General features: G+C 34.3%; 1 protein-coding gene across 4 annotated transcripts in view; it reads left to right on the top strand.

Annotated features, from left to right (window-relative positions):
* The window catches only part of Pax (paxillin), a 95,320-nt gene that overhangs the window by 36,784 nt on the left and 38,751 nt on the right, over nucleotides 1-19,785 (top strand). Inside the window, exons 1-2 of one of the 4 annotated variants that reach the window (XM_089634100.1) lie at nucleotides 8,179-8,261; nucleotides 12,364-12,807. The exons of 2 other annotated variants lie outside the window; for them this stretch is intronic. In XM_089634100.1, the coding sequence (XP_089490226.1) occupies nucleotides 12,630-12,807 (178 nt within the window). In that variant the 5' untranslated portion in view covers nucleotides 8,179-8,261; nucleotides 12,364-12,629. Of the gene's footprint in view, nucleotides 1-8,178; nucleotides 8,262-12,273; nucleotides 12,808-19,785 lie in introns of those variants that run through there. One more of the 4 variants, XM_089634104.1, reaches the window with a different exon arrangement.

Below are 19,785 nucleotides of genomic sequence, written 5' to 3' on the forward strand. Positions count from 1 at the left end.
GCCAAGGAAACCTAAAAAAAAACTTTTTTGTAAATATTTTTGTGACTACGTAATCCATAACACGCAATCCAACGTGTAATACATGATATTTATGTATTCCAGTGTGGTAGATGCTCTCAGTATCACCCTGATGAAATCTCATCAGCCTTACCTTCCAGGTACTTCCCAACCTTCCTCTTCCCCATCTCCTTCCACTTCCCACTTCCTCCACCTCGTCTCACATACCCCAAATAAGGGATGCTATAGTCCCACTAGCTCCAAACACTTGTGACTCTTGTGCGTCACTTACCTTAAGCTCTTTATTTTCTCACATCAGAACAGGTCTATTTAGGGTAGCATTATTATATAGCCGAGCGATTATATAAAAAATATATAATCGCTCGGCTTTAGTCATTAGATTAGGATTAGAGATACTGAAATTTAATTGTTTTTTTCCTCTTTAAAAAAATTTTTTTTTGGTTTCATATGATATCGTTGACTGAGCGTAGCGAAGTTCTGTTTAATTCGACCGTTTTGCATTTCGTCTGTATGTAAATTTGTTTACGTGTTTAGTTTCCGTTTCAAATGTGAAATCGTGGAGTTTATTTGGTTTATCTTATTGATTTTTTTCAATATTATGATACCTACATGCCTAAAGAGAATTCGAAAAAGAATTGGCGTTGAGATAGTGACGTTTCTTTGGACAAATTGTATAATTCTTTTTTTGAAATTAAAGTTAAATAAAATATATGGCTTATAATTAAGTAGGTAGGTATTTTAGTACCTACTTAAAAATCTAAAGATTTTATAGGAAATTTTGGTTTTCATTTAAATTTAAATAGGGCAATGTTAGAAACTTACTTTTTTAAACCCGGGGTCGTCTACTGTTCACAACTCAAACGCAACTGTACTGACTATTGTTGTTTTTTTTCTATTTTATCTAGTGTTTCGTTTTAATTATCATAAATTGTCCGTTTTGTAATATTCTTCGATTGTGTTGAAGTTGAAACATAATAATTTACCCCTGGATGCTAAAAATATTTCTTGTGGTAGGTGTTTTGTATGTATATGTGGTGTCTGGAAACTAGTAGTACAATTGGGAAAATGGTGGATGTACATCACATTTAGAGTTGATTTTGTGGTATAGTTGGAGTTTTTCAGCTGTTTATTATCTTTTAAAATGCGTCGAAGCGTTGACCTGGCTCCGAAAGTTTTTTGTAACCCTTTGATTACCAAAAAGGAACAATAAATAAAATCTGTATGCTCAGATCGAAAAAAAAAAACTTTTTTTGGTTTCTCTGTGTGATGTAGATTCACCGGTTTTCAGATTTTTCCACTAGTTTCCGGACATCGTGTGTAGATAATGGGGAAACTAGACGCCAGGAATAACTTTACTGTCGCTCGGTCGGAAATATGAATGCTTATATAATGGGCAATGGGCATGGTAACGGGAAGGGGAAATGACATTTAAAATGTTACAAACGCTACGTGGACCTCGTATTCTGCTTAATATCATGGTAGTAACGTACAGTCTGTCAAAAAATTGTAGACAACAACGGAGGGCTCTACGATTGTTACGAAGAACCATGACCAAGTGAATATTTTCACATTATGATGTTTAATATTCAAATTTTTCGTTATTTTTAACCGAATTTGGATCCTTACGAGTCGCTGTCAGATACGTAGATATGACGAAAAGGGGGACGGAGTTTTAATAGGTAAATACTCTTGTTGATGTGATAGATAGGGATATTTCAAACCACGCTATATTTCAATGATGTCAAATCAAGTCCAATTTTTAAATTTTAACTGTCCCCGTTAAGCGCCGATTCTCGGCCCGTTTCAGCTTTTGATAAAATTGTGACCCGTTGTCCAACACAACCATTATATTTGTCGGGTGATCAAGAATAATTGATGTTTAAGGCGATGCCAATACTGCGAGTAGAATACATATTGGCCTTTGAAATAATCCAGTATTTTTTAGATAAGCATTTTTATAAGCCCTGAAAAAAATAATGTATAAGGCCTATGAAAACTGCTTTAAAGTTCAAAATCTCCTACTTACGAACCCATTTTCGGTTATAATTTTATTTTATGATGTGGCAAATTAAGTTATTTATAAAATGATCGAAAAAAAATTAAATATTTATGCCTGAACATCAACAAAATAAAATAAAAGGCACTTTTTGGCCATGTTTTTTGCATAAATCAAAACATGCGGATGGTGTTAAGCGGGAATTTAAACCTTATCGCCATCTACGTAAGGGTTATTATTGATAGCGGCTCAATTTAAAATATTACACGACGTAGTGCATCGCCTTAATGGGGACTATTAGAATATGTAAATTTATGGAGAATTAAAAATCTGGATAGTTTTCTAGATCCTGTTAAAAATTAGACTTTATAATAATGTGAAGTTCTCATAAATATATTTCCTGACTGCATTTTTTCGTTTTTTTCTCCACTAATAAATAATTTATGATTATTATCTTGTCTGCCCGAATTCTGTCTTACAAATTAATGAAGTGTGGCTATAAGAATCTCCGCTTGTCAAAGTTACACATTTTCATATTAAACGAATACAAATCAAAGCACGATTGAGATGCGTATAAATATCAGATTTTCTATTCTAGTCTAGGAGTTAACGTTGTTTCGCCGCGCGTGGGACTGCTCCTACTTAAAGCTCACCTTTGCGGCATTTGGAGTCCGTTCCATGACGCTATAACACATAATGTACATATATAATGTATGTCGTATCTGCTAATATCTCTGGACATATGTGGGTATGCGACGCGGCGCCTGTTTTGGTATCACGGGGGCCCACCGCTGCCTCCCACGTGCCCAATAATATCCGTTAATATATCTTTCTCTTGTCGGAAACTAGCTTCGCTAAAGCCCATAATATGTTGCTAACCATGCTGCCAGCAGTACCTGTTCGTGTATCGCAAGTAGAATCAACTTTATTTCTTACATCATAATGCATCAATAAAGCACCTTCGTTTCGTCTGAGATTGCGTTGCGATCTATCTAACTATTGGGCAGAGCGTGCAGTTCATATATTAATAATAATTGGATTATTTATATTTCGCCGTTTTGAAAAATCACCTCAAGGGCGCTGTACAATTTCTTACGAGTTCCTAGGCTATATCTAATTTTATTATTTACAAAAAGATTGAGAATAACATAGGTACAGTTATATTTCTGTATACAGATACAGAAAAACATACTTACCTGGCTGGTCACTTCAGATAAACACACTTTCATTAAAAGTTTACGTCTTTGCACGCCGAACATTAAGTAAAAAATTACTGGACGTTGATTTTGCATTTACTATAATACCCTATAGATTAGTGGCAAAAGTAGAATTGATATTTCTTTTAAAAGACTGGAGAATTTTTATGAAGTGACATTTTTTACTGATTTAGTTATTTACAATATCGCGGACTGTAAAGGTGAAATGTTTCTGTCTTTATAAAAATGACTGTCTAAAAAGGTGTGTTTTAAGTTTAGCTCTGAATCCTGTCGAGTCTGTGGTCATTTTTAAATTATGTGGCAGTCCATTCCAGGCTTTAGGTCCTGACACGGCGAAAGCACGCTCACCGAACTTAGTATCTGGTGTGCGCTTTGGATCCTTCAACCTTCGGATAACTGATGACGCTGCTGACCTAAGGGTTGACTGTTGTGAATATTGGTGTAACAGCACGTACTAGAAGAATATTAACGGCGGAGCATCTTCAGCAATTCATTTGAGTTAAAAACGTAGATGTCATTTAGCTATGCGATGATGGTTTTTTCAATTACTAACAAAAAAATATTTTTTTCCACCACCCCTCGCCACTGGGTGGTTGGGTATAGCCTAGCGGGTCACTTCGTCTCGTTCTAGTAGCAAGGTAACAGACGGGACAGAGCGCGTATCACGTGATCAGTTGCTACTTGTAACAGTGTTCCCAGTGGCGACGTGTGATAGAGAAATATGTTTTTGATTTTAATTTAATTGAAAAGAAATCAGACAGCAAAACGACATCAATAGTTTTTACTCCAGCCGCTGGTCAACTATTCCTCAACCAAGTGGGGGAGTAGGTAGTACCCAAAATTACTATCCTCCTTATATTAGCTTAAATACTTCACATATCGTTTTAGGATTTTACGTATTTCTGCGTAAATATATAAGTTACCATTAATAATCGACTAAATAATTGGGATTTCTATAGTTTAAAATCCCATAAGACAGAAAAATGCATGGGGTCGTCGGAAGACCCACTTGGTTACAGACGTTCTATTCGGCATCTTGGCCTGTCAAGAGTTAAAATCTTTCTGGTACGTGCTGTTACAACCTGCAAAGGCTGTAAAGCTATGTGTATTATGAAAATCTCTGAGAAAAGAATATGAAATACAGATTTATCGGAATTTATTTTTCTTCTTTTCTTGGGGCGTATAAAGCTTGAGGTAAATCTATCTTCTATGGACTGCATACCTCTGCTATTGTGCCCTTTGAAAAGGTTATGGTTTCGGTCCCATGGAAGGTCATTTTTATCATAGGGCGCCTGACAATTTTATCGGTATTGATTTGTGAAGCTCGTTTTACCTTTCTGCGTCACAACCATGTTACAGATTGGCACGCAACTGACTGAAAAATTAAGTTTATTTAAAAGTTAATTCAAATATATTTTTAACTAACTTGTTTCGTATGGAATGAAAAAGGAAATTGGAATGATACGAAATAAGACGATTGTGATAATGCATAGTAACCACAAAACGATGATGACATTGGTATTCACTGTAACCATAATTTTGTTGTAACTTTCCTCGAGTATTGAGCGAATCCCGGCAATTAACCTGTCCTCTATAGTTACGAGTATTATTGGTTGGTGAAAGCATTTTTCTCTGCGAATTCTTATCATGCATACTAAATTGACGTAGAAATTTTCCTCATACAGGGTGCAGTAAAACATACAGTGAAGTTTTGAAGGGCTAGTACATCCCGTGTGGTGGGGGTAGGAACCTGGGAGGGGTATCATTGTGTCGGGAGGGTCGTGCCGTTTTCAGTCGTTATCTTGGTTTGGTCCGGACAACACAAGGGCTTCGCCATCCGCACGTGTCGCAACCTAGCGGGCCTTCCGGCTGCACTTCAATCTTGCTCGTCGTGATACCATCCCTCACCGTAATTTAATCGCGAGTTGGGTGCATACATTCGAAGAAACTGGTTCCACACTAATACCTAGGGGTTTAGGAAGACCCAAACAGTAAGAACACCGGAAAATTTAACGAGAGTGAGAGAAGCTATCGAACGGTCGCCTAGGCGCTCTGCCCGGAAGCATGCTATTGCATTGGGCATTGCTGACCGCTCACTAAAGAGGATTTCGCATTAAGGCTTATCATTCCACCCCTGCAAGATTATGATTGTCCAAGAGTTGAAGTCTCTTGACTATGAAACCGCATGCATCGCTCTCAAGAAATGTTGACCGGATCCATGCAAGGTCATGCTATTGCATTGGGCATTGCTGACCTCTCACTAAAGAGGATTTTGCATTAAGACTTATCATTCCACCCCTGCAAGATTATGATTGTCCAAGAGTTAAAATCTCTTGACTTTGAAACCGCATGCATCGTTCTCAAGAAATGTTGACCGAATTCATGCAAGGTCAACTTTTTTCAGTAGTGACGAGGCCCACTTCCATCACTGTGGAGCGGTGAATAAACAAAATTTTCGGTACTGGGCTGAAAATATTCCAAGACAACTTCATGAGAGACCTCTTCACTCCCCAAAAGTGACCGTGTGGTGTGCGATTTCCAAATTTGGGCCTTATTTTTTAGAGGAGAATAAACGAACCGTGACTGTCAACGCTCAAGTTATGTTTCCACGTTGGGAATTTTTTCGAGCCTCAATTGGTAGAACTAACGGATGAAACAGATCTAGAGACATCTGGTTTCTACAGGACGATGCTACGGCCTATGCTGCGCGAGTTTCAATGACGAAACTGCAACATGCCCGCGCCTCGTCTCTGAGGGGTGACGTGGGGTGGCCCGCGCGTTCACATAATTTGAGCATTTGTGACTTCTTCCTGTGGGGCTACCTGAGGAAAAATGTTTTTAAACATCGGAAGAACTCATTGATCGAATTCTGGGGGAAATCGCCGCTATACCCGTCGAGATGTGCCAAAATGTGGCCGGAAACTTCAAAAATCGCATTCATCAATGGGGCCATCATTTTCAGGACTTGATAAATAAAATGGCATTATGTATCGAATAAAATAAAATAAACCCCATTTCCGTTTTTTTAATAGCCCTTGAAAACTGCACTGTCTGTTTTGCTGCACCCTGTACTACAGTAAATTCCACCAGTCCCCCATCAAGTTGTCCCAGAGAAAGTGTCGCAATAGCAGAATCCCGTTTTTTCTGCTTTGATGTCAAATGTGATTGAATTTCACTGAGAAGTTTTTTCAATATTATACTGAGCCTGTGCCAAACGTTACAAAAGACCACAATCGCCTTCAACTTGAAATAATCTTAAATGATTCGTAGAAAATATTGACAGGATAGAATGACGGGATGTTAATCCGTGTTTGTTGTGATTAGTGAAATAAGAAAATGTTTTTATATTCTATTTCATAAGAGACTATAAAACAAAACTGAAATAGACAAATTCAACCATAATCCTGAAAACGCCCATTAATACTTTAATTATATATTTAGAGAATATAAGCCTAATTCAGAGATGACTAAAACGGCTCCTGGAAGTTTTGCCACTGCACCAATGGCGACCATTTTAATTGCTGTTAGAAGCAGGCTAGAAAAATAATCCTGTGACTTTTTTATTCACGTTTTTTCTGTTAATCGTGCACAACACCCGGAAGGTATATAAAGACAACATTTTAATGACTGTCATAGGCTGGAAAAGAATGCCTGGGGTTGAATACGTCTTTAATCCTTACCCTTTTCGTACCAAATTTTGAAAAATCATTAGTTTATTTCTATCTATCTGCTAATCATAATTAGTTACAAAATATTATTACCTACGCGATTTTGTATGGGTTATTATTAATTCGTCTCATAAATAATTTAGTGAAATGATGACTGATCTTTCAGACCTTTCCGCTTCAAGTCACCGCGCCGTTCATGATCAATTAAATGTGGCTTATTATTTGTGGAGCGGTTCTAATGCATAAAGCTCGGGCAAGACTTGACTCAGTCACGTATTATATCATCTGCTACTTACCTAATTTGAATTAGTAAATAATCCATGTGTATAATTTATTTAACAACGCCTTATTGTAGGTTCCTAAGGTCGTTGGTCTTTAGAATGTGCAGGAGATGAGGTGCACGGATGAATAATTCAAACAGATCCAGCGAAGGTTTTGATAGAGAACCAGATCAGAGTATAGTTGAACTTATCAACATAAAATATTTTATTCATAAGAAAATACATATCGCGAAACAGGGGAATCATCTTGTTTTTTTTTCGTTTCTTGATTTATTTTTTGTTTCTGTAGAAATAATGCAGTGTGACGCTAGTTTTACATTTTACTTCCCAAGTTTATACCCGTTTCAATCATTTGTATTTTTTTCAACCGGATCCAAATAAAAAGGAACGTCTTTTTTGGGCTTTGGTTAGTAAAATATGAATACGTTTACCTTAAATTCGTATTCACGAATCAAACCGCTTGGTGTTTCGCGGTATGAGCTTAAAACACGGTCTACATGAGGATCTGTCGACCACCAAACTATTAACATTTACGTACTATATTGTTTTCGAATTATGTTTGTAGCAAGTAGCAATCCATATTTTTTGAAGATTGCAAATTAATGAATATTGTTATGGTATCGATTTGAATGCGTGCATCAAAATCGCAGTCACGTTTTCAAATAAATGTTTTTATTGCTACACATTTAAAAGGATTGAAAAGTTAAAGAATATTTTTTTATTACCTCGCCGGCTTATATAGCCATGTATGAAGTGAGATGTCAATTGGTCTCATTTTCTATGGCGTGCACAGATCTCGGCGACAGGTTGCTGCCGGGTGCTGGACCACACCGCGATACCCTACTAACGATCACCACCTATAACGGATTGTTCTATAAAAGGAAAAGTCGACCTTCGTGAGTATGTGGTAGACTTGCTACTCTACGAGCTAAGCCTGCGTCTCCATCAAACAGCAATGACACCAGTCTCTAGTCTCTAGTCTCTGGTGTCCCGTCTGACTTTGAAGACGTTTACACGGATTCTCGCTCCGCTACTATTATCCCCGCCATCATTCGATTTCAGATCGATGTGATAATACCACGTACGTCTTAGAAAAATCCGCGTCTTCTCGGGTGGTGTGTGTGTGTGTTGGCAGATTTCCTCGTGTGTTTCCGCGGGCGGTCCCGCCGACGCTGACTGCTGCTTGTTGTCCGCCGCGTTGTTTATTTGCGGCTGTTCCGTTTGTCGTGGACTTGGAAATAGACCAATTAGCATCATCGTAATAATATTTATCGCGAAACTCGGGATCTTTGAATACTTACCACGTGTTTGCTGTGACAAGCCTTTCCACAGTCCCAATATTTGTTGATTTTTAGGGTGTTTTGTTTTTGTGGCGTTACTTCATACTTCTTGAATCAATGTTTCAGACAAATTTGCCTATGGTATTCAATAGAACAGTTAGTTGATTTTGGGTTGTTAAGCGTTGTGGTGCTTCCTGCTGCTTCCTGTATTCTTTATAACCGTTTATTATGTTGGTTGATATTTGGGGTGTTTTCCAGTCTTTTGGCAGCTACTCCCTCATAAGCCAACGTTTCTGACTTTGTAATTGAAATCTGTCCCAAAGATGACAACTGGGTGTACAACCTTTCCCTAATTTAAATTAGGCCCCCTATAATATGTTGGCTGCTTTTAGGGTGTCCACCGTCTTTAGCCAGACTTACCCCCGTGAGATCTGCCCTGCAGATGAAAACTGCGGTTGCCAATGTCATCCGGTTAAAATGTTCCAATACCTACCCCAAACACTAACCAACATATCACTTATTTGCCGGGAGAATCTTAGGTTATATCAGAGCCGTGTGTGTTTAGCAAATTATTTGCACAAAATATATGGTTTATTGTTGTTGTTATACGCCCATAGGGGCTTTTACATAGATTATAAATAAGTTTTACATAAGTTATCGAGTTAGAATTTATACTAAGAGTTATAAAAGTGAAGAATTTTAAAAAAATATACAAGTAGTTTTTGAAGAATATGGCGTAAAGAAATATTTTAAACAACATAATATTTAACAATAACAAAGAACAAAATATAATATAAAACATTACAATAACATATCTAATCGTTAAATCTATTACAATAATTTGTATGATTCCACAAAGTGTTGGTTTAATTTGAATTTAAGATTATAAAGGGAATCATGGAATATATCTATAATACCACCAAACTTGTTGCCCAAATCATGCATCCTATTGGTAAGTGAGTTTGACTGATAGTTGGTTTTATATGTGTCGCAAAAGAATGTTGTATTTTGTCTAGTATTTCTTGTCGGTACATAGAGTTTAATAGCAGCAACGATGGCAGGGCTGTCAATAAGGTTGTTCATGACTCTGTATAATAAAATTAGGTCTGAAATGGTTCTTCTGTCAGACAGCGTAATTAAATTAAGTCCATTCATCAAATTTACATAATTAATGTTTTCTATTGGAATTTTAAGCTTGAAATTTAAGTACCTAAGAAATTTGTGTTGAACCCGTTCTAATTTGTTAGAGTGTACTTTATAGAAAGGAGACCAAATAGGTGAATTATATTCCACTTGGCTTCTAACTAGTGAAATGTAGAGTGTTTTCATGCAATCCAATGACTTAAAATCAGTTAGGGTTCTACAAAGGAAGCCAAGAATCTTTAAAGCCTTATTAGTTATATCATCTATATGCGCTGTGAATGTTAAGTTTGATTCGAATATGAAGTCTTTTTTAAATATTTACCTACCAAGTATCGATGAGTAATGCTTTCAGCGATGACACTAGCGGTTTTTGGCATTGTTTCGGTATTTTGATAGAATAACCCCGGAGAGTTGTGCATACAATAATATTATGCAAAGCCAAATTACTCACGTAACCTCGTGTTTTATAGGTCATTGTTAGAATTTCACGATAACCCTTTAATGCCGATTTTATTTTAAATATGAAGGGATCCAAAAGTGTTACTTTTTATTGATAAATATAATTATAAAAGACAGCTAATCTCAAGCTTCGTTATTATATTAACTGAGCCATGACGAAGTCTGAGATTAGCTGTCATTTATTATTTTAACAAAAGTGGCGTGTTGGCAAATATGTATTTTTTCAATTATTATATTAGGTTTTAATATTTCATAATATATTTTTAATTGTAGGTAGTAAAAAGACAAATGAAACGGTAATCTTCATAATCTAAGAGATGATAATATTCTGATAACGTCCATCATTTCATTCATTTATCCTTTAGGTGCGGTATGTCGATATATAGATATCATTTTTCTATTCATTTAGGAAGGAAGGAAGAATAAGTCTTCCTTTGTTTAAGCTTTGCATTTTAATTTTAAAATATTCGTTCTATATTTTTTTATCACTGTAGTACAGTTTTTTCTTATACGAACACTTCTTTCCTAAAGCACAAGCACCAGCTTACATAGGAAAGAATATAATAATTCACAAATTGTACACATCAAAATCGTGTAATATGTGTAAACAAAAAATAATACTACCTAATAAAGAAGAAAAAAAAACCACTTTATGCCCCTTAACAAATGTCTCAAAGTATTTAATATAATAATAAAATGTCACAAAAATAATAAAAGTCATAACTAATAATAACTCATACAAAGCACACACAAAATACCTATCTCTATCTAGGTATAACATATTTTAACATCCTTCCATTATATCTAAAAAATATTGAAGATATTCAGGCATTTAAAATAAAATTAAAAAATTACCTAAAACTACTATAAAAGTCCATATCTTACTCTTATTATTATTTCCTTCAAATCTTGAAACTGTATTATTGATAAATCTTGCCTATTTCTTACTTATCCCTTTGGTTTTGCAAATATATTATTTACTTACTTACATGATTCCATATAATTGAGCTAGGATTCACTCACCAAACACAAGAGCCTCGTCTCTTTATGGTGAGGAAAAGCTATTGTTATTTACCTTGATAACACTGTATAATATGTATAATTGTATATTTATTGTAAAAAACATACAAATATTAAAAAAAAAAAAAAAAACTTTATTTTTCCATAGACTATTGAAACTTCTCGTGAAGTGAAAATAGTGTTTTCTATTGAATATACTTTTCTGGAAATATATTTTATTTATGAGTTCGTAAACTGTAATAGAATTTAATTGTCTTGTGTATAACTCGGTACAGGCAAGCTTACATGGCAATTATTAGTTTGAAATCTATTGAGTAAGCGACCAATTATGTTTTCCATTATTTGTAGTAGGTAGACAATCCATTTGGCATTGACGCCCAATAGGAGCGGTGATGTAAGACCACTCCCACATCATCAGAGCCGAGGTCAATCTGATGATGTTCATTATTTTTTTGCAGATGTTCCTCACTTCATTCATATTACGAACATTCCAAAGAGATTTCGAATTCTCGCATAAAATTATACTCCGCCATTCAACCTGAACATCTGTCCCTATTTTCCCAGCTAGTTCAGAGGGATTTTATTAAAATTTTATATAAATAACATCACGGTTTGTTGCGTCAAGTGGAAATTTGTATGTATTACTTATGCAAACTTGTCACGTGTAAACAATAACAGGTAGGTAGTTAGAATAGTGTGTGCATAACTCTTCAGAATAATATATGATAAGTAAACCACGCGCAATAAGTCATAATCAAAGTAATTACGGTATAATACCATTAAGTGTACCCACATATTTAGTCTTCTGGCGATAACTTCTTATGCTATGTTTTATTTGCTTCTGTTATTAGCATTTGGTTCACATTACAAAAAAACTTTAATATACAATTTCGCTAAAATGGTATTGCTTTATTTACATACCTGATTCTATTTTACATGAAAATAAAGCTCGTAAGTTATTCCGGTTGATGTATTTAATCTATAAATAATGATAATGAGCTTGGATCAATAACTAAGGGTATACATGCAGGTTACTGATGCTATTATTCTAATTTCATTTGTAATATATTAAATTCTCACTGAACATAATTTGTGAGCTCTTATTGGTAATGGTAATACGCAGAATTCTGGTAAACACATTCCTTTACAACCTTTACAACCCATTCATCGTATCGTAGCTTTATGGAACAGTAGTGTAGTAGAGTATTGGCCACCGAGCGAATGTGACTTCATTAGAGTGTCGGAGTTGACGTGTATAATAGTGTACGGCTGTGCTCGCAGATTTATCTATAAATACATGCTGGTTGAGCTGAAAGTTCGGGTACAGCTGAACGAGCTTTTGCCAGCTTTTAGGAGACCATTGTCGATAGCGAAATAAGATCATAGTTCCGTGCGGCGTCCGCGACTTCGCCATCGCCATCGATCAGTGTCTGTTTGCCGCCGCCTGCAGGGTGACGTCGGTTTGTTTACGCGTCGCGACGGCCTTGGAGTACTCGACGTCTCGGCAGTGATTGGATCGCGCTTATCAGAAATAGTTTGATTGCGACATGGCGTCATCCACGATGCGCATGCGCACGGCATCCCCCAAGACCGTGTCCTTCTCGCCCATCCTGAGCCGGAAGTCCTACGGAAGCCGGTCCTCCCCCGTTAGCGCCCCGTCATCTCCACTTCCGCAAACATTTTTCCAATGGCGAGATCATTATGGCGATTTCAGTTCGTATGTTGGTGAGTTCACAACAAAAATAAAACAATTAAAATGTTTACACTAAATTAAACAACTCTTTGCTTTATACCACAGAAAGTAAAAACAACAATAATTATTATTTTTTTAAGGCGATGCACTACGTAGCAATGCAAAATCATGTGTTTTGGGTTTGAAAATTTGGTCGCCTAGAAATGTTTCAGATGCTTTAAATAAATACCGCGAGTATAATACATCTTGGCCTTTGAAATAATCGAGTATTTTTTAGATAAGCATTTTTATAAGCCCTGAAAAAAATAATGTATAAGGTCTATGAAAACTGCTTTAAAGTTCAAAATCTTACGAACCCATTTTCGGTTATAATTTTATTTTATGATGTGGCAAATTAAGTTATTTATAAAATGATGGAAAGCATTTAAATATTTATGCCTGAACATCCACAAAATAAAATAAGGGGCTTTTTGGCCATGTTTTTTTCTCGTCTAAATCAAAACAGCCGGATGGTGTTAAGCGGGAATTTAAGCCTTATCGCCATCTACGTAAGGAGTGTTATTGATGGCGGATCGATTCAAAATATTACGCGACGTAGTGCATCGCCAAACAACATAAGAAAATTAGACTAAAGTATACCTAAACTACTTTGTTGTTTAGAAAACCACAATGTAACTGCTTTTTATCAGCTTTCAAGTTATTTGTTTACTGTACGCAAATGTTTATACTAGGTACTTTCAATTTCAAATATGACTGCTACCAGTAAGCAAGTATAAGTAAGTACTTATACATTATACTACGACAGTTGTATTCTATAAAATCTATTCTGAATTGTAATGTTGAATTCAACGCCAATTAACCTGGCGTTATGCACCATCGAATCAGCTAAACAACTCATCGCTCTAACTGTAAACTAAATCGCTTTACTTTGGCAAGACATGACAAGAAAACTAAATGACTGAACTTCGTTGTCATACTTTATTATATTACTAATATCTATGTCGTCGATTGATACATGGCCGTTCAATAATACTCTGTTGACACCATTCATTATTATTATTGTGTTTAACGACTACGTGGTCTAGTTGTACTAACAGGGCACATTAAACTGCGTGTGTGCTAACTGCACCAATCGGTTTATTGGAAATTCACTGACATTTCAATTTTATATTTATATTTCCGTTAATGACCTTTCATAAATAAACCCAAAGTATCTGTTTCAAAGCAGATTACCGATAACTAATCCAAGCGATTTGTTTTCAAATCGAACAGGGACCTTTTTGTTCTGTCACTTCATTACTACAGCGAATTGTGTATTTTTCCTCTCAATTGTTGTACAAGTTTGCCGGAAGGCGAAATAGTTGTCGAGCGTTCAAATCAATACACCCAGTGTTTTATCTCTTCAGTCTTGTTAAAATAATAAAAAAAATACCATTTAGCATTAAGTCTTTTTAGTAAGTTTTTTATAGTATTTTTTCCACTATTTTTTTATTATTCTTCAAAAATTAAGAAAGGAAAAAAAATGATAATGAATTTATGTTGATGAATAATTTTTTTATAACGATTTAAAATGTACCATTTTCGATTTGCCATCAAAACGACATGTTCGTTTATATTTGTGAATTAGGCGCCGTTGACGTCACACCGGGCAACGTTGGTGACAGCCAACTTATCAGACCCGACTTACCAGGCTTTTTCAATGTCATAATGACGTTGCCAGTTAGAACCGTTTCAGATCGTTTTTGAAGTAAATAATTATTATGAATGAAAATATTAAATATTTTTTATTAAAATGATAAGAATCAGAAAAATAAACTTAAAATCTTCCGCAATTTTTGTTTGTGCAAATACCCCATTGTAACAAATGTCTTCAATGGTTGGCTTTTCCCACAGATTATAGAAATACATGTGTAAGATTTTTATTAAATTCAATAGTTTTTGGATAAAGGATAAATAATACCACAATTAAATGCCAAATCTCCAGAGGTTAGCTTATTTTTTAGACCAAATTATCGCAATATTTGTTGGACCCCGACCCACAATTTGGTTTTCCGGTGACCATCACGACATTTTACTGGTTCATCTAAAATCAATCAAACAAAAAATCCTTATTCTAATAGTTAATGTAGTGCCTGATCGTAGCTAGTTTATTTTTAAATAAAGAAAATGGTGGCCTCTGATCATTTACTCGCGGTTTTTCAAGAAAAAAATCAATTTATTTTTTATAAAAATAAACAGTTTTATTTTTTTAATCCTACTCGTTTTTTTATGTTTTCAATAAACTGTATAAATTTCATTCAAATTCGTCCAGTGGTTTTTGAATTACAGTGGTCATCGACTTTGAACACATAATCTAACAAATATGACGATAACTTGGTCTACAATAAATAAATATTTTAAAAATAAAGTTAAAACATAAAATGATAACATCATAGTATTCGTTTTATAAAATAAACTACTGTTATTTCAAAAATATATATACATGGTGTCCGGAAACTCGTAGTACAAGCCGAAAACTGGAGAATGTATACCACACGGGGAACCCAAATAAACATAAAGTTTTTTGATTTGAGCATTTTTGTAAAAAAAAAAAAAACAAAAAAATATATTTTTCGGCTATTTCAGGGTTCAAATTTTTTCGTCATTATTTGCCTCGTTGTTGGTCATATTTTTCCATCCCTTCTATATTTTTCCCATTTTTATGAATCTTGTTAAGCTTTATTTTAAATTGGTTCATTTGTTCTGAAGGATCCTGCACTTAACACTGTTATGATAAACTCTCGAAGTGCCGTTTCACGCGAAAAGCGGAAATGTGTTTCTTTTATTATGTCTAACGGTTCACCCGCTTTAGTTTCGTTACATCATTAACTAGGATACTTCCGCTCTTGTTAGTTATAAATAATTCACAGTTCTATTTTCAGTTACGTGAATATTAAACACGTAACATAATACAAAGGAAAATAATTGTTTTCTTAGAAATTAATATTCGCTACCTGCGACGTTATTATTGACTGCTAAGTTATTTTTATTACTTTCACTGGGTTAATGTTATTGTTCGAAATCTGTGTATTTTTTAATTAGGTGGGTGTGAAAGTCTAGGTTGTAAACAAAACATTGTTTACAACCTAGACTAAAGAACAACTAAAAACTTTAATTCTTTACAAGCCATTAAACTATTTTACGTATCTCTAGTAAGAAGTCTAATTGAATATAACTCAGTAGTTTGGTCTCCATCTTACAAAATTCACATTAACAACATTGAGCGAATACAAAAAAAATTTCTACGCTTTATAAATTTTAAATTAAATATCCCTGTCGAAGACTTATAATACAATTTCTTATTAAATACTCTAAAAATACATACATTAGAAGATAGACGTAAAATAAACGATTTAACGTTCTTATTCAAAATACTTAACTCTAAATTCGACTGTTGGGAACTCCTGCAACTTATAAACATACATACACCCACAGTAACAACACGACAAAATACAATATTCTACAGCAGCACACATAAGCGTAACTACATTGCCCACTCTCCGATACAACGACTTCATACCATGGGAAATCATTACTTGGGTGATGTTGACATATTCAATACCAACTTAGCAAGTTTTGTGGATCATTTAAAACATTTATTTCAACAATACTCCTAAACACATCATGTAAACCTACAAATAGCTGTAATTTTCTGTTTTTGTTTCTTGTGTTTGTATGACTTGTTGCATAGCTTTTATCAAATGTAATTTTATTCTTATTTTTTATGTTTCAAAGTATTTGTCAAATTAAAATTATACTACCAACCATGTAAAAGCCCTCTGGGCGTTAAATAAATAATATATATTTCATTGTAATACACACCCTTCAATTCATTATTACAATAACATGTCGTCCCTGTCTATTCCCGTCGTATGTATGTACGAGTATGTATGTATGTAAGCATGTATGTATGTGTGTTTGCGTGTTTTTTTGTGTTTTTGTCTGCGTGTGTGTGCGAGCGTGCGGGCGTGCGTGCGTGCGTGCGTGCGTGCGTGCGTGCGTGCGTGCGTGCGTGCGTGCGTGCGTGCGTGCGTGCGTGCGTACGTGCGTGCGTGCGTGCGTGCGTGCGTGCGTGCGTGCGTACGTGCGTGCGTGCGTGCGTGCGTGCGTGCGTGCGTGCGTGCGTGGGTGGGTGGGTGTGTGTATTGTAATGAATAATGTGCTCTCCTATAATTGGGATTATCATTATAACTATACTGAAAATGTATCTCATTATTGTAGCAATTATTTGATGTTTTATGTTTGGCGAGCCAATAAATAAATAATTTAAAAAAAGTCTATTCTGTTATCATACTATGGATATTTATTATGTGTTGCATGTTCAACCCCCCCGTCAAGTCCTGCAGTTTATGTATAAATACCTCTCTGTGCTGTGGTTTATGCGAATTATTAAAATAATTTTTGTAAAAGATTTACCTATATTTTTAAAAGTGCCATTTGGTTTTCGTAATTGGGTAATTGTTTTCGTTACTTCCGCGACCATATTATTTATGTATTAACTCCCTCCTTAGGGGCTTTTACATAAGAATAGTCTATAAAATTACATGCAACACTAGGCATAAAGACCTAATTCCACAAAGCACTCTTTTAAAGGTGAATTGCCTAATACAAATAAAAAAGACCTAATTCATTGTCGTTGTTCACAAACAAATTATGTAGCAAACTAGCCAATCCTCGCCTGCATAGTTTAGCTAACTTACATTAAAAATAATATCGACATTTTTTAACATAGCTGATTCGATCTTTAAAACATACATAAACATGTCATTTCATTTCAAAATATAACTTTTGAAAATATTTAGAATTTTATATTTGTTTTTCAAATTTTATCCAATTGTAAACCTTTGTTTATTTTATTAGTAACCTTTGTTAGTAAAAAATGTTATCGTATTTACTCAATGTAAAAACCTCATGGGCGTATAAATGAGTAATAAACCAATGTAACAGTTTTAAAACTTGTATATATCACTGAACTGCCCCAGCAACAATCTTTTATATTTATTAAATGATAAATTGAAGATGTTCACTGTAGAATCCACATTATTACCCTTCATTAATATTCTGGTAAATCAGGAGTATAATATTATTTTAGTTTAGTCCCAAATTAATTTTATTAATGGACCATCATTCTCACTCATAACATTAAACTACACAAAAAATGTTAATTTAATACCTACTTCAAGAGTTCTACATACATTCTGAATTAATTTAATTTTTCATGAATTGTTATGCATTTGGGCCCTAAAAATATACGGAAAGAAAATGATAATTTCTTTAAATGTGCACGCCTTTGCGATATTTACTTGAGCTTTTTAGCCACCTGGCGGAATTTTCCAGAAGTTTTATGTCGGATGATTTTGCTTTCGTTAGGCCCACTCACAGATTTATTTGAACAGAGGTGCAGGTATTTACCTGCAGGTTATTAACCTATAGTTTTCTTTTGTCACAATACCAATTATAATTATTTATTGCACACATTTTAAAGATAAATTATGAGTTGTATGAACATTATAAAATCATATATTTTTGCTGAAATTTTCTTTCTGCGCCACCTAGTGGATTCATCGAGAATTGTGTCGAACTTAACTTTGGTTCTGGTCAAGACTTATTTAGCTTGTTTTATTGATATGAAGTTTTCTTTCTTTCCACCGTTTCCCTATTTTTACCTGCACTTATAGCTCTGATCAATTTAATTAATTGGAAATAATTATTTAATATTGGTTACATTCTGTTCATTGTCGTTACGTAAATATCTACGTGATATTTATTGGTTATTCGTGTTATTATCTCGATTTTAGCCATTCAACGAGGTGACTTCAAAAAATTCCATAGATGTCGATCATTTACAGATTGGCAAAATATTATTGCTTAACTAGTTAATTTGACTTTGGAATTTGTTCTTCACATTCGTGTTTGACAGATCGTTTTAAAAACAAGGAAAATAACATAATACGATTTTTTTACGTTTTTAAATGTTCATAATAAATTTTGAGTATGAATTAGAATTTATCTTATTTTGATTTAACACAAAAGATGATTATTTTAAAACCTAAATACACGATTCCAAAAAAATCACCTCCTCATTTATTCCTCATGCCTCTGGCATATTTTGTCATTTGCGCTATTTCCGCTTTGTAATAAAATCCAAATAAATGAATGTATCCGGAAAGTAAAAACAGTTTTTGTTAGGTGATGAAATACAATTTAAAATTGTATTATTATAAATAAATAGGTATATAATTTTTGAAATTTTATATTTTTTTATGAAAATAAACGAGTTTTTAAAATGGCTCCCCTTTCTTTCTTTTGCCTAAATACTTTTTAATTAAAATTACTGATAACAATAAAATTACTGATAACTCGATAAAAAACTTTTCATAGCACTTTCATATTTTTTTCTCAAATTGCGGTCGGTACCTTTGGTTTCGTAGAGGTGTACATTAATTCTTCTGTGATTAACTTCTAGATTTGAATATAAAGCATGGGGTTTTCTCTTTCTAACGCCGCTTAGATCATATTTAACCATGACAGTAGGGGAGAAAATGATTTCTGTAAGACAAAACAATAGCGAACAAATTAGCCGATTAATTAGGGGTCACGTAATTAAATTTTAACATAAAATTAGAATTTTAAAATTAGTCCTTTCGGCAAGTAAATTAATTTAATAATAATTTCTAACACTAATTTCCGAACAGGTTAACGAAAATAAATGCGTAATATTGAAGACAATATTAGCGATTTCTAAACGAAAATCTGAAACAGAAAAATCAGAAAAGGATACGGTCACATCTAGGACTCGAACTCAGGACCCTTGTCTTGCCGGGACACGATTACAATTTGAGGTTTTACTCAATATAAAGTTATTCCGAAAAATAAAAATAAATGCGCTTGGACCGTCGACCATTGTTCCTCTCTAAACTTACTTTAATTTTCCTATGAGTCTTCTCAGTGTTATTTTTTAAAAATCTTTT

This window comes from Hesperophylax consimilis, chromosome 8 (assembly GCF_061612785.1).
Source record: "Hesperophylax consimilis isolate HC1 chromosome 8, BYU_Hcon_1.0, whole genome shotgun sequence".
Lineage (NCBI taxonomy): Eukaryota > Metazoa > Arthropoda > Insecta > Trichoptera > Limnephilidae > Hesperophylax > Hesperophylax consimilis.